Source organism: Podarcis muralis, chromosome 1 (genome assembly GCF_964188315.1).
Source record: "Podarcis muralis chromosome 1, rPodMur119.hap1.1, whole genome shotgun sequence".
Classification (NCBI taxonomy): Eukaryota; Metazoa; Chordata; class Lepidosauria; order Squamata; family Lacertidae; genus Podarcis; species Podarcis muralis.
Genome location: NC_135655.1, coordinates 46552459 through 46579299, shown reverse-complemented (window position 1 = coordinate 46579299; position 26841 = coordinate 46552459). Strand labels below are relative to the sequence as shown.

Below are 26841 nucleotides of genomic sequence, written 5' to 3'. Positions count from 1 at the left end.
AAAATAACAACAACTACTACTACAGGGGTTGTACTAGATGAGCCTTGCGGACTCTTCCAACACTATAATTCTTTGATTCTATGACACGAAGGACAGACCTTCCAAAGACCCAGAGCCATTTGAGGATGAAAGAAAAAGGCTCTGCATGCAAAAAGCCCCAGGTTGGATCCATGGACATAGACAGGATTTTTGTTTGGGGGGGGGCAGGCTTTTGTTGGGAGGGCAGAACCTCAGATTTGTATTGATTCTTTTTATTTTATTTTATTGGGGGGAGCAGCTGCCCTCCTGCCCGTGGTGGCTGGATTCCCCCAGCAGCTCCTGGTAGGGCCGGGAATGTCCTCTGAAAAGCAGCTGCTGCCACTCAATGTGGACAATACCGACGAGACTCCGCGCAAGGCAGCTCTTGGACTCTGAAACCAAATGGGCCGATCCTACCCTCCAACTTTTGGACTTCAACGGTCCCGCCACTGCCCCCCCCCTGAGCTTTGTGTCCTCGCGCCCCCGCTCCAGTCGCTCAGCGGAGCTCCCATTTTGCGGGAACCCCGCGCGTTTTACGCCGAGGTCCCCCTCGTGCCAGAGGCAGGCGCCGCCCGCTCCTCTCCCACAGCCAAGCGCAGGCGCCGGAGAGCCCCCACCTCCCCGGTTCCTGCCCCTAATCAGAAAGCGCCGCCTGCGCCTTTAAGAGCTCGCGTACCTAGGCTGTAAACAGCGAGGAAGGTGGGTCGTCGCGGCGCGCGCGTGGCTCGGCGTCCGTCCCCCCGATTTGCCGCGCTCTCCTTTGCCTACTCTTCCCCTGCCTACGTCGCCTCCTCAGATTTTCTCGTTGCCCCTGAGTTCTGGAGCGCCCATTTCTCCTGGCGGCGGTGAATGAGTTCGTGTTCGGGGAGTGAGCTGAGCTGATCCTCGCGCCCCCCCCTCGTCTCCCCTCCCGCGTGCGAAGCCAGAAGCTCCTTCCGGGTTAGCCAGCATTGCCCCCCTCGCAATCCTCGCCCCAACATAACACGACGCGGGAGGCGGCAGCAGCCAGACACCCGGCGCGCGCGGGGAGGAGCAGCAGGAGCGGCGGCGGCGGCGGCGTCTCCCTCCTGGCCGCGGGAGGATGGGAGCGAGCAGCCGAGCCCAGCCGAGAGGTGGCACCACCAGCCGCAGCCAGACGGGAGGCTGTGGCGCCGCCTGAGTGTCCGGGCGGGCAGGCAGGGCGAAAGGCGGCGGCGAGGAGCGAGGCAGCGGCGGGCATGGAGCGGCAGTGGTCCGGCGCGGTCGGGAAGCCCAGCGCGGGCAGCCGGACGGCCCCGGACGGCGCGCGGGGCGCAGGGCCGTCGTCGTCGTCGGTGGGCGCCCTGCAGCGCGGGGGCAGCCAGAGCGCCGAGCCGGACGAGCTGATCCGCAGGGCTCTGGATTTCAAGAGCCAAGGCGCGCAGTGCTACAAGGAGAAGAAATTCCGCGAGGCCATCGGCAAGTACCACCGCGCGCTGCTGGAGCTCAAGGGGCTGCTGCTGGCCCAGGAGGAGGACGACGACGTCGGGGACGGAGACGCCGCCGCTGCCGCCGCGCCCTCGTCCTCCTCCTCCTCCGGCGGCGGCGGCTTGGGCAGAAGCCTCACGGGCGAGCAGAGCCAGCTGCTGGAGAGCATCGAGATCGACTGTTACAACAGCTTGGCAGGTAAGGGGCTCTTTCCTTCCTTCTGGCGGGAGATCACTCGAGGGGGGCGCGCCGTTCCGCTGCTCTCGCCCCGACGGCATCTGGAAATAAACTTTGCCCGGAGAGCAGAGCGTGAGGGGCGCTGGGGAACGAGGAAGGGATCATGGGGAAATGTGCCCAGTCTAGCCCCCTGCTTGCAAGGTCGATTGGAAAGCGCCGCGCCGACGACAGGTGCCGTTTCCCTCCCACCCCATGGCCGGAATTCCGGACTTGGGTGCAGATGGAGGCCGCCCTCCGGTTTCCCCAGGGTCAGGAGAGGCCGCCTCTCCAAGGCATTTCAGGAGGTCCCCCCCCCCCCCAGCGAGGCAGCAGATTAGACGCTCCTGGCTCAGGATGGCAGGCGGCTCTCTCAGGTCTCCGTTGCATGTTGCCTCCTAGTCTTATTTATTAGGAAGAGCCAGCAGGCGATAGAACTACTGCCAGGACCCCCAATATCTAATGCTCGAGTGTGCAAACGTGCGGGTCAATACACCAGGGAACTTTCTCAAAGTAAAATAATCATGGAGGTAGGTCTCTGCCCCAGAAGGTTGCCATTTATATTTTAGCATTAGAGAGGAGGAGGAAATGTCTGTCTTGTGGCATCGTAAAGACCACATTTTTATCCTGGCATAGGCTTTCATGGACAAGAGCCAGCTTTGTCAAGGGAAAGCCTAGCTCAGTAGAGCATCTGCTTTCCATGCCTCAAGTCGCAGGTTCAATCCCTGGCATTGCCAGGTAGGGATGAGAGAAACCCTGGGGAGCATCTGCCAGTCAGTGTGGACAATACTGAGCTAGATGGCCGAATGATTTGACTCCGTGTAAGGCAGTATCCTGTCAGATGCATGATGTGTTGTCCCTAGTTGACAGATAGAAATAGGTATCTGTTGACTGTGAGTAACACTTCATGCATCTGCCAAAGCGGGCCCTGCTCCAGGAAAGCTGAAGCCACAATAAATCTGTCAGGGCCCCTCCAGACGGGTGTTTTTCTGCAACATGTCATCGAGGCAATAACAGGGCATTAGTGGTGGATTTATACCCTGCTGTCCACACATCATTCTGCTTTATTAATCGCTCTGCGATGCTTCCCGAATGATACTGCATTATTGCCTTCCGGGGGTGCGCTCTTGTGCACAGACCTGCAAAAGCAGAGCAAAAACAGCCCCGGAACATGGGGGATGATATGAAAAGTCACAGGATTTCATCAGGAAGTGACAGGACATTCCCTGTCTGGAAACGAAGTAGTCTGTCTACCCCAAAACTCTTGCAGGTGTTGGCAGGATTTAAAATGGGATTGCATATAAATGTCCTTATACCATCTTTTACAAATAACCATAAGATGTGCAATAAGGGGGACACTAGGAGAGGTTAAGGTCTGCGGGTTCTTTCTGCTGTTTTTCGTTGCAGCTAAATAACACAGCTCTGCCTCTGGAATGGGTCACCAAGGGAAAGTTAGCATCACTGTAGGTCCAGTGGCAGCAGATCTCTCTCCCTCTCTCTCTCTCTCTCTCACACACACACACACACAGAGAGAGAGAGAGAGAGAGAGAGAGAAAGTAAGGAGCACAATAGCAGTGATGTGTGTTTGGAGAGAGTAGGGAAGCAACAGCAAAGTTCTTAGGTCATGGTGTATAATTTGTGTCAGGAGACCAAGAGGGTAAGCCAGAGGCTCCACTATAGAAGAGAGAAATTGGAAGAAATCCAATGCTGGGGGGAGGAATATTTCCCTAACTGTGTGGTGAAGAGAGGGGGACAGGAACAGAGGGGCAGCATCCAGCAGATCTCTCTTGGAAGTTGGAGCAGTCGACAAAACAAGCAAAGCCAACTATGGTGCCTAGCAATGTTCTAACTCTTAAAACCCATCATGCAGTGGGGTTAACGTCTCTGTTCTTTATGTCTTTCAAGAGCTGTGTAAATAGGAACCTGCAGTTCTGTGGGGCAGCTGCTCTGATGTCGGGGGACTTGAAAGTGCTTTCCGTCCTCCGAGCTTATACACCAGCTTTTTCCACCGGTCTGTTTCCTGCAATTGTTTTTACCATGGCTTCAGTTCAGTCATTTGGTATGAGGAGTGTTGCAGTGGGGAGCGGAGTACTTGTCTGTCCTAGGATCGGTCACCATCACATATGTTGGGTGTTTTTGTTTTAATTGAAGATATCAAATAGGTCAGTTAAATTTTAATTTGTGCCAGCTGTGGGGCACCAAGAGGAACTTGTGGCCAAGCCTGGATGTGCAACTTACACACAGTTGTATTCTGTTCCTGCAGTATTTACTCCGACCAAAACTGACCTTAGCTCTGTGTGTGTGTGTGAGAGAGAGAGAGGGGGGGGAGGGAGGGAGAGATGATACAGTGGGGATCATATGCAAGTTTCTCTTTCTTGTCCTGCCCTATTTCTCAAGCTTTTAAATACACATTTTATTGACTATATGCTATGAATGTATAAGAAGCCTAAAGCACTTTGGTGTAGAGAAGAGTGTGACAGCCCCATGAAAAGGATGGCAGTTGTTCTATACTGGCAGATTTGTTTCTGTGCTTTTTGTAAGGCATGTAATTATTAATAACAAAAAATGTTGACTGTGACCTACAAGATGGCAAAGACTGGCCGATCCAGTCTTTGCACTTTGGAAACGCTTTGAGTAGGGCAAAGACAAATGGAAAACCCTGTCAAGAGAGGGTCAGCTGAACGAGAGAGCTCTGGCCTGCTCCCGTGAGCCACGGTGGCTGAGAGTGGCACAGCTCCAAAGGTCTGGCAATGAGATTCCTACCTTGGGTTGAAAAGGCAGCTCATTGCTTTGTTGTGCTGGCAGAGCTATCCAGCCCTGCTCGGTGCAGCAGCATCCTTTGCACTGCTGGGTGCCAATTCTCCTTCTCCAGCTCTTAGGAAGAAACAGTGGTCAGTGGGTTGCTCTGACAGGGGTGGGGAAAGGAGCCTTTTTGTGCCCACAGGAGCTCTGGAAAAGGGTTCAATTTCTCATAGAAAAGGATCTTTCTATGAATTGCACTTTGCATTCACAGAACAGAGGCATGAGAAAGCCAAGAATTCAGAAAGCTCTCTTGCTCCTCTCCTGTCTGCCTTTTGCATGTTTCTCAGGTCTGCTGGATCTCCATTCACCTAGGAACCGTTTAACATGTGCCTGTAAATCAGTTGATGCTCACTGCCGAAAATGTGAATTGCCTCCTTTGAGAAGGTTGGCATTTGAATGTTGTCAGAGGCAATGCAAGGTCTCTTTATGGCATTTGATCTGCAGTAGCTTTTTCTTGCATTCAACCCCTCCTGGGATGTTGCAGTCAAGGAACGATAAACATATATGTGTGAACTCCCCCTGAAGCTATAAGGCTGAAACTCTTTCGCTTGCAAGTCAAAGCAGCAATTAGCTTCTCTCAAAACACATCTGATGATTTTGTGAAATGTCGTCCCTTCTTTTCATCCAACATGCAATTTTTCTTTTTGCTGTAGTGGAACATTTTGGAGAGAGAACATCAAATGACTTTGGGTTGTCCTCACCCCACCCCCCAATTCATTCTTGTATATGTATAAATGCTGCAACATTGCTATCCTTATCCAAGGCTAATTCTTAATTCTTTTATGAAAAGAAGCAACACTACACACATTGATTTGTTTCCCTCTCCCATTGCACTTTGTGCTTGCAAGGTACTATATACATTATCAGGGCTGCGGCATTAATAATTCAGCAAATGCTGAAGTGCTCCCTAGTTTTGAAAAATAGATATTGTTAACTGGAAAACATCTGCATGATCGTCAGTACAGAGATGCCAATCAAACGGATCTGAAATGGCTTTGGATGACGTTTTGACAGTGCTGGTAGCCTTTCCGCTGAGCCTGCAAGTTCCCTTGCTGAAAATGTCTACCCGGGTGCTCGGAACTGCTTTGCATCACAATAGCGGCGTATGATACGACGTGCTTTTTTCTAATTCCTTGTACGGCTTTGTTATTGTTCCTTCCACATTTTACTACAACAGAGGGGAGAGCGCATTTCTTGCACTTTCCCTCGATGTTCCCACAGGGCTTTTTGCCTTGGAGTGGCAAGGATGCCCACTGACAGTTACCAGCCCATCGTTTTGTGTACCAGACAAGTGAGACAAGTTTGTGTGCCATCCTTTCTGTATGAATCCCACAGTAGTACACACTGCTGTAGATCAGGTGTACAGCTCTGTGTAGACCTACATGATTTCATAAGGGTCAGAATGCTTTCAGAATGGCATAAAAGATGCTTTTTGCTCTGACCTGCTTTGTCCTAGCCAGGGCAACTCCATTGATCCATCTCCTCCTATTTCTGACATCTTAGTACACCTGCCTGCCATGGCTCCTCTGAATGCACCCAGCTTCCCTTCTGCATAGCTTGACATCCCAAGTCACCTTGCCATGTCAGTGCAAGACAACCGGCTTGTTAGAGGACAGCATAATTAACCTTAGCAGCAAGGACAGTCTCATCCACAAATCACTGAAATACAGATACGCATTGACACTAATAGGACTAAATTACCTGACATCAAAACAACCTGGCATAGTTTATTGGTGGGTCAAGCCAACAGGGTTTCCCTGGCGACCGTTCCATACCTTATAAAAAATTGACTGTAATGCGTGATCTCCTGCCCCTCCGATGTCTCCAGCTGTATTGCGGAGCTACAAAAAGGGAGCACAGCTGTAGTGACTTCAGCACAGTGTTTCAAGTGGGGGAGGGGTGTCACAGTGTATTTGAAGGATGCTTGGCGTATCAAAATGGAGTGCCCATCACCAAACAAAACAGGGCAGGCTAAAATCTTCATCACTAGAAGCCTATTTTGTGTATGTGTGTGGCAGAGTTGATGTACCAGGAGAAGGGATAATGTGTGAGGAGGTGGCTGCTATGGCTAAAGATGCTCCTTAGGAAGCATTCCCATCTACCCATCCTAGGAGCAGGTGACATTGCAGACACACACAGTTCATTAAAAAGGATGAGGGGAGCAGAAGGTTTGTGGAATGCTTTAGGTTGGCAGAAGCAGGCACCACAGGGCTCACCCGTTTTCTCCTGCTGCTTTTCCACTGTGAGTGCCTGCCTGCAGATCTGGGGTGGGTGGGGACCTCAGCAAGATGCTCTCAGTGGTGCCCCCTCCATCAGTAGGCCTGCCTCCTCACTGCTCTCACCACTGCCTGTTTGTTGATTGTCCTAGGAAGCGAAGTTCCTTGGCTACACCTGTATTGCTCTTAAAGACGCTTGACTATGTTCTTCTGAACAAGTTGCCCATTTGATCTGCTAAATAGAGTACGTGGACCTGGGAGAGAACAGGATTCAAAGCCCAAGCTAGTTTACTGATCACTATCATCACATAACCAAGGCAGCTGCTTCCTGAAATGGTTAGGGCAGGTCCTACGAAACCTAAAAAATCCCTCCTTCAAAACTAAATCCCATCATGTCGGCATATGATTACAAGGCAAACAGAGCTCCAAGCAACCATTTGGTTATGACTCATTGCCTGTCTGTGACTTTGAGCAAGGGAAGGACTTGACCTTCTTTTGCCTCTGTCAGAATGAAACCACAAACAACAGGGGGAAGGGGCGGGAACGATGTCTTGATGTTGCCACAAAACTGAGATTAGCTGGGTCAGTAGGTTAGATTCTAATGGCGCTCTCCCAGTCAGTAACAAATAACCAAATAACGGCTCAAGTGAATAATTGCTCATTTCCACCGTTTTGCCTGCTCTTTTTATCCATTATTGGATAAAATAAGGTGACCACAGGTGACCCTTCCATCTATTTCTGTTCTTGAGCTGTCCTTAACCTCTTGTTGGCGGTATTGAAGGCACACTGTTCACCATTTGCTGCTTTCCATCTCCTGCCCACCTTGCTTCTGATGTGGAAAGTATTATCTCCTGTAAACATATCAGAACAATAAACACTGATGAAGCGGAAAACAAGAGAGGGGAGTTTCAGAGGAGTTCCCTCGCATGTTAATAGCAGGCATAAAGGGACCGACATTGCACAAACAAGCGTTTTGCTCGGCCTGCTGGCTGCATCTTCCTCTAAGCATATCTTCAGTGAACACGAGAGGGGCCTTAGGCATGTATGAATGGATCTGCATAAGAATATTAAGAAGAGTCCTGCAGGATTAGGCCTGTGTCCCATCTGGTCCAGCCTCTTGTTCTCATAGCAGCCAACCAGATGCCTAGGCGAGGCTGGCAAGCCGGGCATGAGCACAATGGCTCTCTCCCCAACTGTGATTGCCAGCAGCTGGTATTCGGAGGCATGCTGCCTCGGACAGTAGAGGTAAACTCCAGATTGTCCTAGGTTATCCACTTACATCTACATGTGCACATTCATGTCTGCATAGGGTCCCTTCTTACAGTTGCTGAATGTATGACTGGCAGGTGAGGTCTGGTTGGTGGGTGTGGCAGGGGCAGGGCTAGGCTGCTCTGCAATCCCCTCCTGAGTGGTTTTCATGCAGGGATGGAGCGTGTGATCATCCTTAGGGACTGTCCATGGTCTGTATACATCCGTAAAATGGGACTATTGCTGACCCTAATATTCTCCCGCTCCCCATTATAAGACTCTTTGGGAATGAATAAGGTAAGGACATTTTGTTGCATTTCCTGAACTTAGCAGTTACTAGCAGCTTTTCCGTTAGCACCAAAGTTTGTTTAGGTACTGTATCTTTTAAATATCTTAACTGTATTTTTAGAATACTTAACAGTTTTAACTGTTTTTCATTATTTTAACTGTTTTTAATTATGAATTTTAAATTCTTGTAACCGGTCCTGAGACCTATTGGTGAAAGGTGAGTAGTAGTAGTAATATCCAAAGGGAAATTATAATCCACTCTATCCCTTATCACTTTTATTACAGCTTTTTTTAAAAAATGGTACCGTTATTCCACAAGCACCATGTGATATTTTGATGATTCAAAAGCATCTGAACTGGCTGCCTATATGCTGAACCCAATTCATGGTGTTAATGCTCTTCTATAAAGCCCTAAATGATTTAGGACAAAGATACCACTCCCTAAACCAGACTGCCTGGTGGTGTTGCTACACCAGCTTTGGTTTCAAATGGATTCTTGTGCTTTGGACTTTGGAGGTCGTGTCATCTGGATAGCCTAGAACCTCCATACACACTGCCCAGGCTTGTACCCAGAGGAGGTCACTTTGGGGCTGCTAACGCAGCTGTTTGACTTCACCCCCAGAGGCGCACTCCATTGTCTATCGAGACAGATGGATGCCAGCAACAACATGTCCTGGGATCATTCATTGTATCAAGTGTGGGCTAGAAATACAAATCCATCAATTATCAGTAAATAAAATACCTTCCATGCAGAAACATGACCTTAGGGCTAAAACCAACCCTGACTTGGCAGAACCCAATAGCCCATTCATTTGTCCATTTCCCAATGCTCAGAGAAATGCAAGAGCCAAAAGGGAGAAAAAGAACAAAGATGTTTATTGTGCAGATTAAGTACAGAGTTGTGAATCAACAGCTTTGGGTTTTATTCCTGACTCACAGGCTCTGTGAACTTGAGCTGGCACTATCAAAAGGAGATAATGAAGCTTACTTACCATCTCAGTGGGGGTGGGGGGTGGGTTTGCAAGGTTTAATTAATTAATTACACCCATTCCAATTTTCATCTTAATTAACAGAATAAATGTTTCTCTTTTTTTTTTAATCTAAAGAGTTTGAAGAGGGCCATTAGGCACCGTGGCTGAAGGTGCTGCTTGTCTTTAACTGCAAAGGCTTACGGTTATGGTTAGCATTAGCATTATGGTCAGATTAGCATTCAACAATCACAAGACCAAAATTAGCAACTTTGGGATTTAAATATATTCTCCGATTGTCCTCTCAAATGGAGGATGGGATGGGGAGTAACCAATACAGAATGATGGGCTGCCTTCACAGCATATTGAAATCGGGGAGGTGTGCAATAAATTGGCATGTTATGTAGGTGCCCAGAGGAAAGGTGATGGCAGCTCTGGTCCTGCTGTGCTTACCTAGAGCTAAGCTATGGTTTGGTTCAGCATGTCATCCAAACCAAGACTCACAATCTGTCATCTAGACAAAGCACAAGTGGTAAGCCAAGAATAAACATTGGCTTAAGTGCATGGCTTCATTGGAGCTACACGGACTGCAACATGGTTTGGTTCAGCATTATGTTCAAACCATAGCTTAGCTCCAGGTAGTGTACATTGGGGAAGGAGCAAAGTGGCAGCCATTTTCCCTTTGAGCACCTGCAGGTCTGCTGCTTCACCCTCAGCCATGGTTTGGCTGAGCATTATGTCTGAACCAAGCCTGTGAGTATGGGTCAGGGACTTGTATTCTCCCTTTGGATTCAGTATCACAGTCTCCAAGGGCAAATGGTTCTTGGTGTGTTCTTTCTCTTTTGTAGCAACTGTAGCTCAAATCCAAGGCTGCTCTGTCCTTTAACAATTGAACCGTTCAAGTTGGTTTTATGTGAGTATCCTCTAGGGAAGCCAGAGTAACACAGCAACACCACGCCAGCCATCCTGGAGCCTTGTGGATAAGCATCCTTTGTATGTGTAAACAAGCCAGTCCTACCCATTGTGGCATTAAAGGATTTCAGTCCACTTGGCATGAAGGCTAGGAACTATTCTGTTCCTAGGACTAGTCATTTTTAACAGATACTATGGACACATTAACCCTGAAGCTTTACACCAATGTGCCATACTAGTCACAATCCCGTGCTCTCCCAGAAGCAAAGTTCAAAGCACAAGAATCCATTGGATACCAAAGCTAATGTAGCAACACCCCCAGGTGCTCCCACAGTGCCTCTGGTCATTCCTTTGACCCTCACCCATCCTCATGATTTTTGCTGATGATGCTCCCATGGTACCAGTGGCATCGCATGAGGAGAGCCAGAGGGGCGGTGGCCCCAAGCACATTTCAGGGACGCATTTTACTCCTCGCCAGTCATACACTGTGCTGCGCCTCTGCCTGCCCATGGCCCTTGGTGGGTGCAACAACCTCTACCACCCCACACTGCTTTGCGAGGGCTGCATGAGGAGGATGCAACAGGGAAGTCCCTAACTCACCAAGAGTTTGAAACCCATCGGCTACCCTCACCTGGTTTAGCTGGCCTGTCAAAGCCATTTCCAGGGTGTGACTGCTGAGTGCAGGGTGGACAAACTACCCCAGAAGGAGCTGCTGGGTGACCTTGGGTCACACTTCTCTGAAGTCTCTCAGCCCCACTCACCTCACAGAGTGTTTGTTGTGGGGGAGGAAGGGGAAGGAGAATGTTAGCCGTTTTGAGACTCCTTCAGGTAGTGATAAAGCGGGATATCAAACCAAAACTCTTCTTCTTTTTCTTCTTCTTCTTCCTGACACCTCACACACCCCATACATACACCTTTAAGGCACTAAAATCCTAAATGCATTACATGGAAGTGAGAACCATCAAAACCAGACTTTCTGTGGCTATATCTGCCACTTGGCTGCCCATTTCTTTTGCAAACAACAGCAATGTGGTCAGCCACTTACTAGAGAGGTTCATTCAGACAGAGCATACAAAATAGCCAGAGAACCATGACTGGACCGCTTCAGGGAGCCTTGGTGAGCCTCTTAGGCATCATGAGTTTTGTCCTGTCTTTTTCTGTCATGATTGTTGTAATGCAGGTAATGAAGCTCTCAGCTTCTCCATAGGATTCAGTCAGCAAAGACATTCACAAGAGACTAGCATCCCTTAGGGATAATACGATCATCTGCTACAGTAAAAACAACAGTGTATTCTGGCACCTTGGAGATGATCACAGTATTATGGCATAAATGGACAAGACTAGAGCCTGCTTTGTCAGGCGTGTGAAATGTGTATGTGTACACCAGCAGGAGCAGGGAATGAGATTTCAAAACAAGCGAACATAGATCTTGAAATCAGAGCGGTCAAATTACACTTCAATGGTTTTCTTTAAATAGTCTCACTGTTGGTTCCAAGAGAAAGAAGGAGGAAAGGACAGAACGATGCAAGGGATCTTTCTGGGAAAGAGCAGCAAGGAAGGAAGAGAAAGGGGTTCTTCAGCCAGTCTTCTGGTGCTTCCAGTCAGGAACTTCGTTTGTAAATAGGTCACTGAGATATTGCAAATGGGAAATTGGCAACAGGTGGTTTTTTTTTTTTAAAGCTTGCTTGGTTTCCTCCAGATAAGGAAGCTCTGGTTTAATTTTTTTGGTGGGGAGGAATAGGGGCTGGTATTTTGATGCCAACAACATTGCATGGATGCTGCCCAAAAACCTGCATGCATGATGAGAACATGAGAAGAGCCTGCTGGATGAGGCCAGTGGCCCATCTAGTCCAGCATCCTGTTTTCACAGTGGCCAATCAGATGCCTGTGGGGAACCTGCAAGCAGGACCTGAGCACCAGAGCACTCTCCCCTCCTGTGGTTCCCAGCCATTGGTATTCTGCTGTGGAGGCAGAGCTTCGCCATTGTGAGCCCCAATCCCCCAATCCACACCCACCTAAGAGCCTGCTTCCTGACAGGCCTTGCAAAAGGAGGAAAAGTAAGTCAGGAAATGAAAAGGAAGAGCCTCAGCAGGCTCTACAAGATGAATATTGATTCTGAAAGATAAAAGCGAGGGCAGAGATGATTGGGGTAATTAAAAAACACACACAACAGGAACAGAGATGAAGAAACTCCCCGGGGCATTTAACCTGCTTAATCAACAGTAACAAAAAAACTGAAAAATCCACAACCAGAATCAAAAGGAACAGTAGAAACTGGCCAGAAAGCAGAGGAGGTTGGAGGGGCGGGGGGGGGGGGATATTCATCAAAGCAACATTAGCTGGTTAATACAGAGAACTGGGTCTTGCCTCTACTGAGTTCCTATTATTTATATGGTTTCAGCTTTTTTAACAATGTGAGCAGTACCCGAACAAAGTAAGGCTAAAAGTCACAGTGAAACTGCAACCCGCAGAAACCCTGGAGAAGGCACTGTGCGCATGTGATGAAAGACGAAAGATGAAAACTTCCTCTAAGCTGGGTAGCCTTTGAAGTTGCATCCAAGCCCATGCTTTTCCTATGCCATACTTTCTTTCCTTGAACTTGCTTTCTCATTTGCCTTTCCATAAGCCTGGGCTGAATGGAATGGACTTGACTGACCTTTTAAATGAATCTTACCACAAATCACCTGTTTGCTTCTATTGACAAATGATTCTCATTAAGACTTACTTTAGTCATGTTTTCATGATTCCGGAGCCTCTCGGAGAACAAAGTAGGGCACATGGCATAAAGCGGACAACCCAGGGCCTGGCCTGCGACATGCAGTGGTCCAGTGGCACCCAGAGGCAGTCCCATAGTTGTCACAGTGGCAAAGAAACCCTCATCTATCCTAGACAAGAAGGCCTCGTAAGGATGCTGATGTCCCTTACTACCAGCAGAGTCAGGGTCCTCAAAATTGAGCCTGAAACAGCTTTTGTCAACTTAGGTTTTCCTTCTACTAGCCATGATGGCTCTGTTTTACCTCCACTGCCAGAGACATTATGCCTCTGAATACCAGTTGCTGTGAATCACAGGTGGAAAGGATGCTCAGGTCCAGCTTGCAAGCATCTGGTTGGCCACTGTGAAAACTGTGATGCTTGGCTATTGGCCATTGGCCTGCTCCAGCAGGCTCTTCTTATGTGTTTCTGTTGGGTGGTGGGGTGGTTGATGCACTAGCTGAATCCCTGTTCTGTCTCCCAGATCCAGAACTGGGCACAAGGAGACAATATAGGTCACCTTTCCCCATGCAAAAGCTGATGGTGGAGATTCATCCCTGCACTGTCTGCTGTCTCCCACACTCTTTCCCTAGGCTGCTGCAGACATGAGAACTCAATGGGAGACAGCAGAGATAAAGTAGGTTTTTCTCCTGCTTCATCCAACCATATCTTAGTAAAGCATGCCAGGCTGGTGGCTTCAACCCATCACTGACCTATCTTTGCACATCAGACGCTATAGCCTCAAAAGCCTTTATCTCCCAGAAATCCCATGATTGCAGGGAAATTCAGAATTTAGGGTCCCAGCTACCTTAGTATTAATTTCTGCTCCCTGGCCTGTAGTTTTATTTATTCAAGACATTTCGGGATATCTATGCCACCCCTTTACCAAAAGGCCGCAGGGTGGTTTGCAGATTTAAAATGCTATAAATGCACCAGCTCCTTCCCCATTCCGAGCCTGTTCTTCCAAACACATCTCTCAGCAGAGAAGAAACAGCTGAAAACATTCCACCCTGTTGTTGCTGTTGCCTCCACCCAGCCCATGCCCCCAAATTGCTAAGTCTACCTTTGGGCCCCTGAATCTTGCCTGGTGCAGCACAAATCGATTCTGGCTAGATTTTCAGGCTCACACACATTCTGCTGCACTTAGTGCCACATTGTATGAACACTGAAGGGCATAGCTAACATAATTTTAATAAACTAATAGGAAACTTAAATGAATCAGCTGCTAGTTGGAAAGTGGCACTTAGTTTTTTTAATTTTCCCATTTACCACAGTACGTCTGCCAAGCAGTAGTATAGCCAACGGATCTAATTAATGCCAAACACGATCAAGGAGGCTGTAAGTAGCATGTCATTTGTGAGGCAGTCGAAAAACCCTCTTTGTTTGCAAGCTGATAGCAATGGGAAACCTCTTAAAGAGACGTGCTTTGGAGTCCTTAGTAATATGGACAGCTATGCAAAGGATCTTTTTAAGGAATGCTGACAGCACTGGGTCAATGTGGGAAAGGATGCCTATAGGATTAACTTAGGGGTGAGGAATCTCAGACCTTGGGGGCCTCATGTGGCCTTCAGGGCCTTATCAGTGTGGCCCCTGGGACTCTTCCTAAGCCATGCTCCCTTCCAAACTACACCTTCCACCAGATCTGCTCTACATTCTCTTTGACTGTTTTTGCTTGGCTGGAATGGGTCCTTGTGATACTGCTTCTTGCTTGCCTGTATAGTCAAGGGTGTCTCTCTGTGTGTGTGATTTATGTGTGACTGGAATGTAGCCTACCCTGTAAAGGTTAAAAGTCACGTCCATTGCACCACTCACTTTTACCTCTGGCCCTTCCAGCCCCTGGCATGTGGCCCCTGAAAGGTTCCCCATGGCAGAATAAAGCACCTCAAGCTGGGAAAGGTTCCCTAGCTATGGCTGAAGTGTGATACAGCTATCAGATGAACACTGGGAGCTGCCTTATGCTAAAGTCAGACCATTGAGACATGTAGCCCAGCCCCCTTGACTCTCAGTTGCATTTCCAAAAAGTAGCCTTCCTGCTTGGGCCTCTCACACCCAAAATCAGAATGGTGATGTGGGATCAATAAGCTTGGCCTGTCTCCTTTCTAACACTGAAGCCCAGTCTCTCTTCAGGGGAACTGGCAAATCCTCATCAGTGACGATCTGACAGAGTTGCTAGGCAGGGGTAGGTCTGCCAGATGTCGTTGGGCTACAGCTCCCATCATCCTCTACTGGCTTGATGGGATTTGCAGTTTAACAACATCTGGAAGGCTGAAGGTCTTTGCTGTAAGGGAAGGGGTGTAGCTCAGTGGCAGAGCATGTCATTTGCATGCAAACACTCACAGGTTCAACCCCAGCCATCTCCAGGTAGGACTGGAGAAAACTGTTGTCTGAAACCCTGGACAGCTGCTGTCCATGAGCTGTGGGTGAGGGACCTGTGGCCCCAGCAGATGTTGTTGGGACTCTAACTTCCCTCAGCCCCAGCCAGGATGGCCAGTGGCAGGGGTGGTGGGAGTTGCCTCCCAGCCACATCTGGAGGCCACCAGGTTCTGCATCCTAAATGTTGACAACCCTGAGCTCAATGGACTGATGTCTTCACTTGGTGCAAAGCAAGCTCCCTGCTAGATAATTAACGCTGAACGTGTTGATGCCCGGAGCACTGCCTTTCTTCACCTTTCACACTTTGTATAAGTTTGCTTTCTCCGGACCCTTCTGAGACTATCCCATGCTGAGGGATTGCTCTCCAGTGCTGTTGGACGGGCCTCTTGGATACCTCAAGGGCAGCTGCTGCCAAGGCTGTACCTGTTATTCGACACATAAATATAGAACAGCAGTCGCCAAGCTGTCAAGGGCTCTAGCATGAAATTCACACTTTAAATGCAAAAGTGTTGAGAGAGGGAGGGGGAGAGGAAGCCTAGGCAGATCATTTCAAGCTCTGTTAGAAGTGGGGACAGGAAATCAGCATTTGACAAGCAGGAGAGAATAGTAGTGAATAAAAGAAGCATTTTGCACATCATTTTTGAGGCTGCACCGCAGCATAGTTTGCTATGGAAATCTGCTGTGTGTGCCCTTCTCTGATGACAGCCACCATTTTACAGGTTTACATCTCGCCACAACCACCACAGGGATACAGTCTGTAAAGCTCATTTCTCTGAGATGTAACTAGCCCAGACAGCTGCTTCCTGCCCTGCTGGCTTCATGATTGGCTGCACTGAACTGGAAGCGAAGGACACAAGACGAGCAAGAGAAGAGAGGGTTAAAGCTGCATGGGAAGCTTGCAAAACAATTCCTTGGCAATCCTTGTCGGGAATCCCAGGCGGCAAGGGTGCTCTTGCCCTCAGGTCCTGTGTGCATGGACTTCCTGCGAGCAGGTGGTTGGCCACTACAGGAACAGGATGCTGGACTAGATGGGCCATTGGCCTGATCCTGCAGGCACTGATGTTCTTCATTTGGACTGTGTCACCCCTGCTGGTCCCCTGCTCTGCACAGTCTTCTGCTGCTTGGATCAGCTCAGGGGCCAAACGAAGGCAGGACCTTTACATATGCATTTGCAATGCAATGCAGCGTGCTCTAGCACTGAACCGCAGCCTCACCAATGAGTCCTGCCCACAAAGCCTGAAAACAGCCTCCTGCTATGCAATTGCCACTTTGTGTACGCAGTGGGTTTGCTTCTTCAGCAGTTGTTAAGTAGCTCTTAGTGACTCAGAGGCTGAGCTGGGAGTGCCCAGGAGAAATCTTGTCTCTCCCATGAACTCTTAGGCAATTCAGTCCGCTCCTCATTTGCAATATGGGGGGATGTTATATACTGACCCGGCAACTTGGATAATAATAATAATAATAATAATAATAATAATAATAATAATAATAATGATGATGATGATGAAGAATTTATTATTTGTACCCCGCCCATCTGGCTGGGTTTCCCCTGCCACTCTGGGCGGCTTCCAACAAAGATGAAAGATACACTAATATGTCATACATTAAAAACTTCCCTGAACAGGGCTGCCTTAAGATGTCTTCTGAATGTCAGGTAGTTGTTTATCTCTTTGACATCTGATGGGAGGGCATTCCACAGGGCGGGCGCCACTACCAAGAAGGCCCTCTGCCTGGTTCCCTGTAGCTTTGCTTCTCGCAATGAGGGAACCGCCAGAAGGCCCTCGGCACTGGACCTCAGTGTCCGGGCAGAACAATGGGGGTGGAGACTAAGATATGAATGAATAAAGGACACTAAGATAATGTATGAGAAAAGCTTTACTTTAAAGTGCTATGTAGTAGTATTATTAGAGGGGTATAGAGAGTTGGGTGAGTCTGCAGGTGCAGTCCATGAATAAGACCTGCCCAAAGCAAGCTTTGAACAATGAACAAATTTTGGGGTCCTATCCTCATCCTTTTAGAAATCCCCTTTGCCTTTTAACATAAGGAAGCAGCATTGCTAGTGCATGTGTGTTGTCGTACTTTTAATTCTCTCTAGTCATAACTCACAACATCAAAAGAGAAATCACAAGAGTGAGAAAGATTAGGAATAATGTGTATCTTTGTACTCAGTAACCTATTATGTTCAGGTTTTTTTTTTAAGTCCCCCCTTTGTTTTGCTCTGCTTTGAAACTGCTGGTCACAATTCACTGCCCACATTCACTTTTCCTTTGCTAATTCAAAGAGTCACCTACCTGCTTTTCTAATGTTTGCTTCCTAGCCCACAGAGAATCCCTGCCTCTTTTACAAGGAAAACAACACCTACCAATGTATGTTTACTGAAATATCTAATAATAGGCCGTTTCTCTTGAGATTAAGGACTGACAAACTGGATTTGATGCTCAGGCTAAATGGCCGTGCCATTTCCTGAGTCATCAGCATCACCTCTCGCTCAGCAGTGGTGAAGAAGGGGAAAGAGCAGCTCTCTAAACAGCCTCACGTTGTCATTCATTTCCTCTTCTCTCGTAGCCTGCCTCCTTCAAGCTGAGCTGGTGAATTACGAGAGAGTCAAGGAATATTGCCTGAAAGTACTGAAGAAGGAAGGAGAGAACTTCAAGGCACTCTATCGGTCAGGCGTAGCGTTCTACCACCTGGGAGACTACAACAAGGCACTTTACTACTTGAAAGAAGCAAGGTCCCGACAGCCAACAGGTACTGGTGGTGAGGAGGAACCACTGTCAGGTTACACCTGAATTTGTGCTCTCTTCTGCTCCTTTCACATTTGTCATCCACAGAGAGCACACACAAAAGTCAGGTGGAGGTATTAAACTTGGGATGGAGTTGCCACTTCAATGTGATGCCTTCTCCTCCCTCTCCCTGTTTACCCGTGACATAACATCATCGCATGCCGCATTTCCCTGCACCATTTCAGCAGCAAATGATGATAGAAGCAGGGAAACACATAACATAATGGTGCCTCCGCACAGATAGGCTATGATGGATAGGCCTCCTGTTCACTCACAATTCACAAAGGAAATTGCTAGCAGGAAGGGCTTTCACCTGCCTCATGGAGCACTTTCTCCAAAGCTGATCCTCAGAAGCAAAAACCCAACTCTAACCCATTCAGCTCTGAGAGGCATCAGCTCTGAAGCCTCAGGTAGAGGGTCTTTTCCAGCCCTGGTACTGGAGGACTTTAAAAGTGAGGCTGGCGAGGAATGGACCTGGGAACTTCACCTATGCATGTCATGGGGACCACGAAGCTGTGGCACATATTTTAAAAATAATTGGCTTTCTGCCAGAATAAATCCTTTCTGCACCAAGGATAGTACATGCATCGGCCTGTGCTGCATTACAGGCACATCACCTAAAGACTGCTGGCAGAGTCCATTTTGGTAATAATAATAATAATTTATTTATACCCCGCCCACCTGGCTGGCTTTCCCAACCACTCTGGGCAGCTCCCAACAGAATATTAAAAACACGATAAAACATTAAACATTAAAAAACTTCCCTAAACAGGGCTGCCTTCAGATGTCTTCTAAAAGTCAGATAGTTGTTTATTTCCTGGACATCTGATGGGAAGGCGTTCCACAGGGACCTCTTTTGGACAGAGGTGCTGAGTCACCTTCATGATGCCACCTCCACCAGTTATCAGCGCAATCAAAACAGCCACCAGCAAGTATCTGACTGGCAAATGATTGGAGCAGGGGCGGGATCTGCTCAAAAGGACCCATAGATTGGGACTCTAATATCCAGATGGGTTGAGGTCAAGGTCTCTACTTTAGTCAAAGAAATGCAAGATGCATGGTGTTCCGTTTTCCACAAGACATGCAACAAATTTAGGCTCGTTCTGTCCTCTTAATATCCCATGTGAAGCATTTTGTTTCCATCTGTCGTGTTTGGGCAGCATTCTGCCTGAAGCGGTTTCCATTTGGCTTGAGCAGCTGCACACCCTATACATACTCAGCCAGTGTGTTTATACACCCTTTCAACTAGCCTGGCTAGATTAGAGGCTACCATCCCTCCTCTGCCTTTCAGTTAGTTCCAGGAAATGCCTTGTGAAGATGACAACTAATGAGAGGAGAGAATTGAATTACCCTCAATTCTTCTTCTTGAGGTCCACGTAAAGTTCAGATACAGGTCAGTTTTTCCAGCCATTGTACATTGCATCAGAATTATAACCCTTCTACACATCTCTGTTTCCATTTTATGGCATACAATCTGCTTTTATTCATTTATATAATAGATGTTTGTTTACTTTTTAAAAATAAGTTGCCTCTAAACCACATTTTTTGAGAAGAATTTTTAAAGACTAAAGTAAGTTCCTGTTTATGTAAAGAGAGAAAGAGAACTGATCTGAAACTGCCAACAAACCATGGTGGTCCACCTCTTTGTTTTCAAAAGAAATCAGGACCAGTTGCCACAGGTTAGCCACCCTTAATTTAGGTGCTCCGTTGACCTCAAGGCTTTTATTTAGCTTCCATTATTGCTGTGAGTTTGCCCTGGGAGCTGTCCCTGGTCCTGCCCTGCTTGACCCAACTTTAGCTATTTGGGTCCTGGATATCTGGCTACAGGGATGCCTCCTGTCCTCCAGCCCTTGTTCAGTTGCCCCTCATGGCTTTGCCAGAGGAAGATATCTGTCAGTGTCTTCTAAACATTGGAAATGTCTCCTGGATCTCTGCATTTGGAGGGGAGAGTGGTGCAGCCAAGAAGAACTGAGACAGCTCTTTTTTAGAAAAAGTAAAAGGCTGGAGCGGTGATATAAGAAACTTGGAGCACTTTCAACAGTAATGTGTTATATAAATGTTTATTATGACTCTAACTACCATTCTAGCCTTCCTTGCCCCCAGTTTTTCTGTCTGTGAAATGGTGGCATTTATTTCTCCTTAGCTTTTTGTGAGGCCTCACGCTTGAAGTATCCCAAGAGTGTGCTGTCTGAGTATATCTATTTAATAAGGATGCATTAGGACAAGCCGGTGGAAAATTACTTCCCTGAACAAAAGAATTTCTTAAATGGCCAGCAGGAGTTTGCTTCACAGAAGGCTCCTCTGTTCTGAAAGCCTGCTGGTGGTGAAGCAAATCTCTTAAAGCTATTTATTTTCCTGCCAAAGGCTTACAGAGCTGAAAACTAACCTGCCCAAATTGCTTTTCTCCCTGCCCTTTAACCTCAACCCACAAAACAAGCTGAGAGGGATCTGAGGTAATTCTGCAGTTCCCTCATTAAACAAGGCAATCTGAAGGAGGACAGGAGGCCATTAAAAAGTTGTGGTAGCTTCTCGTACTCCTGATATGAGCTAGGCTGTTGGTACAGCTGAAACTTTTGACTCTTCTTCTTCTGCAAGGATCTCCCTGTCTAGAGAGCCCCAGCATACCTAACAAGAAACTAATTTCTGGCAATTTCCTCTCTGGAAAGGTAGACAGAGGCTGGCCCCAACCATCAGTCCTACATTTACAGAAAAGAGGAAAGGCCTCCTCTTTATGTTGCTCCCACCATCCCTGACCACCAGCCAGGCAGATGGGACTTGGAATCCAAGAACTTATGGGAGAGGGGCAGAATAGAGGATATTATTACTAGAACTGTGATGGTGATAATGTCTTCTTCTTACTCCTCTGCTTCTTGTCACCGACAGAGTACAAGGCACTTTTCAACATACCAGAGGATAGGATCCCTGCCTCAGGGAGTTAACAGTTCAAAATTTGACATATGGGAAACAACAGAGGGAAGGGGAGGAAGGGGCAAACAAGGGGGTCATATGAGCTATTTCAGTGGTGGGTACTTAGGCTTAGTTACAGGCTGGGTCGCAGAAGTTCATGAAAACTAGGAGGTTGTACCAAAAGCTTCACAAAAAAGGTGGTATGGAGGAGGAACTGAAGGAACTAAGAGAGGTTGCATCATGCAGGTATTCAAGGAGGCAGTATCAAGCATGTGGGGCAGCAACAGAGAAAAGGTGGAACTGTTGGCAGTTTAGCAATGTACTGTTTACTTGCATTCTTTATTTCCCAAGTATGTCAGCTCCTTTAGAATATAAGACCTGCAGACCAAAGGCACATCTAGTCTAGCACCCTCTTCGCAGAGCGGTCAGCCAGATATCCCAGGGAAACCCACAAGTGGGACAGGAGCACAGAAGCAACTCTCCCCACTGGTGTTTCTCCAATAACTGGTGTTCGGAAACATGTTGGAGATAGTACACAACCCTAAAGACTAGCGGCCATTGGTAGACTTATCATGAAGAAATCTGTATCACTTTCAAAGCTGTCCCAAGTCGGTGGCCATCACAAAATATTGTAGCAGTGATGTGGGCTGTGGCCACTTTGCCGTACTTGCAGTCATGCTTGGTGCCTTTGCAGTACACATTCCCAGACCAAAAAACACTCTTGTGGGTGCCCCAGCACACACATAAAATAGTACAAATTTTCTGATGAAAAAATGTAGCACTGCAAGACATTAACCAAAGAGGTAAGGGATGTTAGGTTGCAGTATTATCAACTCCAACTGAATGCAAAGCTGTTCGTGCTCAACTCCTAAGAAGAGAAGAGGGCCTATTATCAATGGAAATGTTTGCAAAAAGATCTTGGATCAAAATTTCAGTGAAGAGTTTCTTTTCGCGGGGATCTGGGCTTGCAGGTGGCTGGGGAAGGACTAGGCCCTGCAGCATCTTCCAGACTTTGCTTCTGAGAATATAAGTGGTTTGTTTGTTTTTTAAAAAAGTCTGAGATTCTGTGCTAAGACTTGCCTGAGAGACTTTTAGCTAGTGAGCACTGAGAGTGTCTTCTGGCATGTTAACTTGCTTCTATTCTGCCCCTAGCTCTTGAAAACAGAATGTCTTTGATAAATTATCTACGTGGATGGATATGTGCTGTGGTGGGTCACTGCTTCTCTTTTTTGTGGTGTTGATGGTCTCCAATTGGCACATTACTGGGCTGAACCTTCATCTATTCCCCCTTCTCCCTCCACTTTTAGGTATCTGGTTGCTGCAAGCTTCAGCATGTGTGATTTCCTAGCATGCCTAGGCAATTAATGCTCACTATGTTCACTTGGCATGCATTCAAGATGTAAATGTATGTCATGAGGAAATTTACAGAGGATAAGAGAGGAAGCTACATTCATTACTTTGGTTCCATTTGGGGGTTAAGATCCATTAGGAGCATAATGACTTACATTGTAGTTCCACGTATTTGAAATTTTCAGCAAGGAGTCAAATCCGGTTTTCTTTCCTTAATATGAAGGGTGCTGAAGGGATCTGATTAGCCACAAAGCTAGTAAAACATGCACAGATTTTCCTAATTGCCCATGATGTTATTTATTTTGATCCTGCTGTTTCATCCAAGGACTCTCAAAAGTGGTGTGCAGATAATTAAAACAATAAAATTTGAAAACAGCAATACAAAAATAGGAAACGGTTCAACAGCAATACCCACATTAAAACAAAAACAAAAGAACTGGGACACTTAAGATAGGAAATAGATGTACTCAATATGTGCACAGGTCTTTTTGGCTACAACTTCCTCAGCCCCTGTTGTATCAAGTTGGCAAAGACTGCACTATTGGCCCAACAAATGATACCTCTTATCTGTTTGAACTGAGGATATAGCATTTAAACCGAGAAAATAGTTCCAAAGATCCAGCTGACAAGATGATGGTGGTCACCAAGGGAGGCTAGGAGAGAATTAGATAGACAGACCATAGAATCATAGAATTGTAGAGTTTGAAGGGACCCCAAGGGTCATCTAGGAATCCTGCCCTGAGTGAGCCCAAACTGCCAACTTTCTGGTTAACATTGACCCATATTGCCACTCTTCTCAGGCTACACCTCAGTACCAGTAGACAGAGGGAGACGGTGCATTAAAGAGAAACAACAGTGAAGTCCTGAAATATATACAGTTATACCTTGGTTGTCGAATACCTTAGTTGTCAAACAAATCGGCTCCCAAACAATCGAAACCCAAAAGTGAATATTCCAGTTTTTGAACTTTTTTTGATGCAGCTTCCGTGGCTTCCGATTGGCTGCAGATCAGAAGCTGCGCTTTGGTTTCCGAACATTTTGGAAGTCGAATGGACTTCCGGAACAGATTCCGTTCGACTTCCAAGGTACAATTGTACTGAGACTGGAAAGGTCATCAGATGTTTTTTAAAGGTGATTGGGGATATGTAGCCCAAGATCTTTTAGGACCTTGTATGGGATCCCTGGGTACAGTTCTTTGATCATGCAGTATTGTCACTTCGGACTGCAAAATTTCACGGGCGCTCACCTTGAGTGCAGGTGGAGAATCAGATTTCTTGTTCTCTTCTGTCTCCCCCCCAAGGTTAGCTGCTAGGATCTCAGTTTTCATATTTCTTAGGCAATGAATCTGTGCACACTTGACTTCAGTAATTAAAGCCACCCTTCCTGTATGCATGATCACGTTACAGGGCACAGTTTGCCGGGAACACTGCAAGGTTGCAGCAGCATCTGCATAGTATCATAACTTCCTGAGCATTTAACATTTACCTAGCAAGATGGGTGGGGGGAAATTGAGAAGGGAGATGAAGAAGGGCATGGGTAGAGGAAAAGAAAAGATATGCAACAGAGGCCACAATTCCAAACAGTTCCAGAGACAGAGAAAGCAATTTTTTGCCATATTCTCTGAAGCAAGTACTAGAACCCAAGAACCCTGTTAGGCTGTCAAGTCTAAAAGTCCATCAAGAATCCTGTTTCCAACAGTTAATCAGCCAGAAGCTTCCAGAAGGCCTGCAAGCAAGGTGCAAAGGCAGCACCCTTCTTGTACCCAGAGGCATAGCCTGACCATGGCTAGGAGGCATTTGATAGTGCATTTTGATAAAATAGCTGGTGTTGCATTTGAAGTGCAAGGATTCATCATGACAGTGCCCTCCAAGCAAAATCTAAAAATTCAGGCAGTCGCATTAATCCGTGCTTACACACAATGTGGCCCACAAAAATAATCAGTACATAGCATAATGATCAGTTTATTAGGATCACTATGACTGCACCTTGTGTCTCAGAATCAGGTGCAAGAAGACAAGGGCTATTGTGCGCAGGACCTGCTTGTGGGCATCTCGTTGGCCACTGTGAAGACAAGTTACTGACCTTTGCTCTTATTCAGTGCTATTTTTCTAGAAAAAGAGGTGCCAGAACTCTCCAGGAATGCCTCCCTTGTTCTCTTAATAACAGCAATGGCGCTCACCTGAGAGGTGCTGGAAAGAAGTTCCATCGAGTTCCGCCTGAAAAAAAGCCCCGCTTTTATCCAGCAGGTGTCTTCTTAAGTTCTAGCGTGCACAGCGACCTGAGAGTAAGGCTGACTGAACTCAGCAGTGCTTACTTCTGACTGCATAAGTTCAACTTGTTAAACAGAGTGAGCTTTAACAAAAGACCTTCAGCCAGCTGAAATTCAACCTTGAGCTTTTAATTAGAAATGAAAATGATTGCACAAAGAAGTGTTCACATTTAAACTGCTAGCTCAAGGTAGGAAAGGAAAAGAGGCACCTAGCTTTTTCTCGATGATCTCCCTCTTCTCTGGCTCCCTCTGTGCTAACCTGTCAGATGCAAACGTTTTCACTTCACACAGCAAAGAGGGCCCATCAATTATCCTGGCTCTCTGGCAGGTGACATCATTGCTCCTGCTCTGGAAAAAGTCCCAGAGTTGTGCTCCCATGTGTGTGTGTGTCCCCTCCCCACTGCTCTGCACCAGTTCCTCTCTTCCATGAAGGATACATCTCAGGCTGTAGTTGCTTTTCTGACATGTTCACCTGGAGTCACTTAGCAAAGTCTAGCATGTCCAAGAAACAGAACCAGGCGGGGTTATGCAGATGAAGGGGTGGGGTTATGTTGATTGGAATGGACTCACTTCTCAGTGGCTCCTGTTGAGTTCTATGGGACAAAGCAGATAATCTGGAGGACAGAGCCTGCCACATGTCTGCCATGGTGTTGCTAGTGATCCCTGCAGCATGTAGACCAACCTGATGGCCTCCCGATGTCTCAATCATGCATATTTTACACTTAACAACTATGGTCTAACACAGGCATAGGCAACCTCGGCCCTCCAGATGTTTTGGGACTACATTCCCATCATCCCTGACCACTGGTCCTGTTAGCTAGGGATCATGGGAGTTGTAGTCCCAAAACATCTGGAGGGCTGAGGTTGCCTATGCCTGGTCTAACATGACTGGTGGCTGTGCTAAGCTGGTGTCTTTTGACCCTCTTCCCCCTGCAGATACCAACGTTGTGCGGTACATCCAGTTGACAGAGATGAAGCTGAGCAGATGTTCCCAGAGGGAAAAAGAAGCTTTGTGAGAAGGTGTTGGACTGCATGAGAGGATGTTTCCTCTCCTGAACGCCCCTCAGACGGACTTTTCCTCTCTCATGGCTCCACCTTAGCTGACAGTCTCTTCCCACCAACTTCCTGCTTTACTTTTGATCCCAGCTGGAGTGGGGTGGGGTGGGGTTGCTCATTGGTATTAGAAAGAAGAGACTCAAAATCCCGGTTCTGGCTTTGGCTGCTTGACGGCACAAATCAAAGCCCTCAAAGCACAATCGATACAGCCAGTGGCCTTCCGGGACTTCTGGCCAAAGGTTCAAAGGGAGCAATGGAAGGCCATCTCCTCCACCTTGTGCTTTTACCATTCGCTGCTGCTGTCACACTCACCAGCAAACAGAAGGATCATCAGCCTTTCTTCTCAAATCCAGAGGCAACAAGGAGGGCTGAGAGTCTGCAGCCACCTCACCAGAACCAGACCCCCGTTGGGCAGCTTTCTACACCTGCAGATTTTTAAGTTGCAGCAAGAAGCGGCCTCCCATCCCACAGAGGCTTATTTGGCAATACATTCTGATGAAAGCACACTGGGGAGAAATGTACTTTAAGCAAGTACTTTATAGAGTCCAAAAACTGGGTGGGGCTTTAGGGACATGGAAGAACCTGAAACAGAATGTGAAAGGACACTATTGTTTGGGGAATGAAACTGTGGAATGGTTAACTAATATCAAATACATGTTGTTTAACAGGCAGCAACCCCATATATTATAATAATAATATTTTTCGGAAGGTGCACCTGGTCCCTTTGACCTAAAGAGGCAGCATGACCGTGTAACTAGTCTCAGCTCAGACAGTGCAAACTGGAGCACCAAATTATGATTTTGCCATCATCTCGATAACCACCTGTGGGCAAGTCACTTACCCTTTCTGTGCCTCAGTTTCTCCATCTGTACAGTGGGGACTATAATGCCTCCCTACCTCACAGGGGGTGTTGTGAGGATTTGTTTAGTTGATGTTTGTACAGTGCTAAATATTATTATTGGTACGCTGGACTGAGTCTGCAATCCTTCCGTCTCGTATTAGTGCCTCTCTGAATCGTCTCTCTTTCATTCGTACGGGGAATGCTGATGCCAGGAAACGGTTATGCAGTGAAGACGCCTTAATCCAAAGAGCCAAACAGGAGGGATGGAGCAGGAAGACTTGGCTCAAGCCTCCCCTCCAAATCCCTCTCCTGGCCTAAGCCATTATTAATATTATTATTTATTAAAATTCTATATCACCCTTCATCCAAGGACTACAGGGCAGTTTACAATATTAAGCGCACG

General features: G+C 47.2%; 1 protein-coding gene across 2 annotated transcripts; it reads left to right on the top strand.

Moving 5' to 3' along the window:
- Positions 1–634: 634 nt before the first annotated feature.
- On the top strand, positions 635–26561 carry TTC9 (tetratricopeptide repeat domain 9). Of its 2 annotated transcripts, none has more exons than XM_077927560.1 (3): positions 635–1662; positions 17798–17980; positions 25447–26561. In XM_077927560.1, the coding sequence occupies exons 1-3, from the start codon at positions 1236–1238 to the stop codon at positions 25458–25460; spliced, it is 624 nt and encodes a 207-aa protein (XP_077783686.1). In that variant the 5' UTR covers positions 635–1235; the 3' UTR covers positions 25461–26561. The 2 variants fall into 2 exon arrangements, with proteins under 2 accessions (XP_077783686.1, XP_028580761.2); XM_028724928.2 differs by having other exon boundaries at positions 666–1662; positions 25478–26561.
- Positions 26562–26841: the final 280 nt, after the last annotated feature.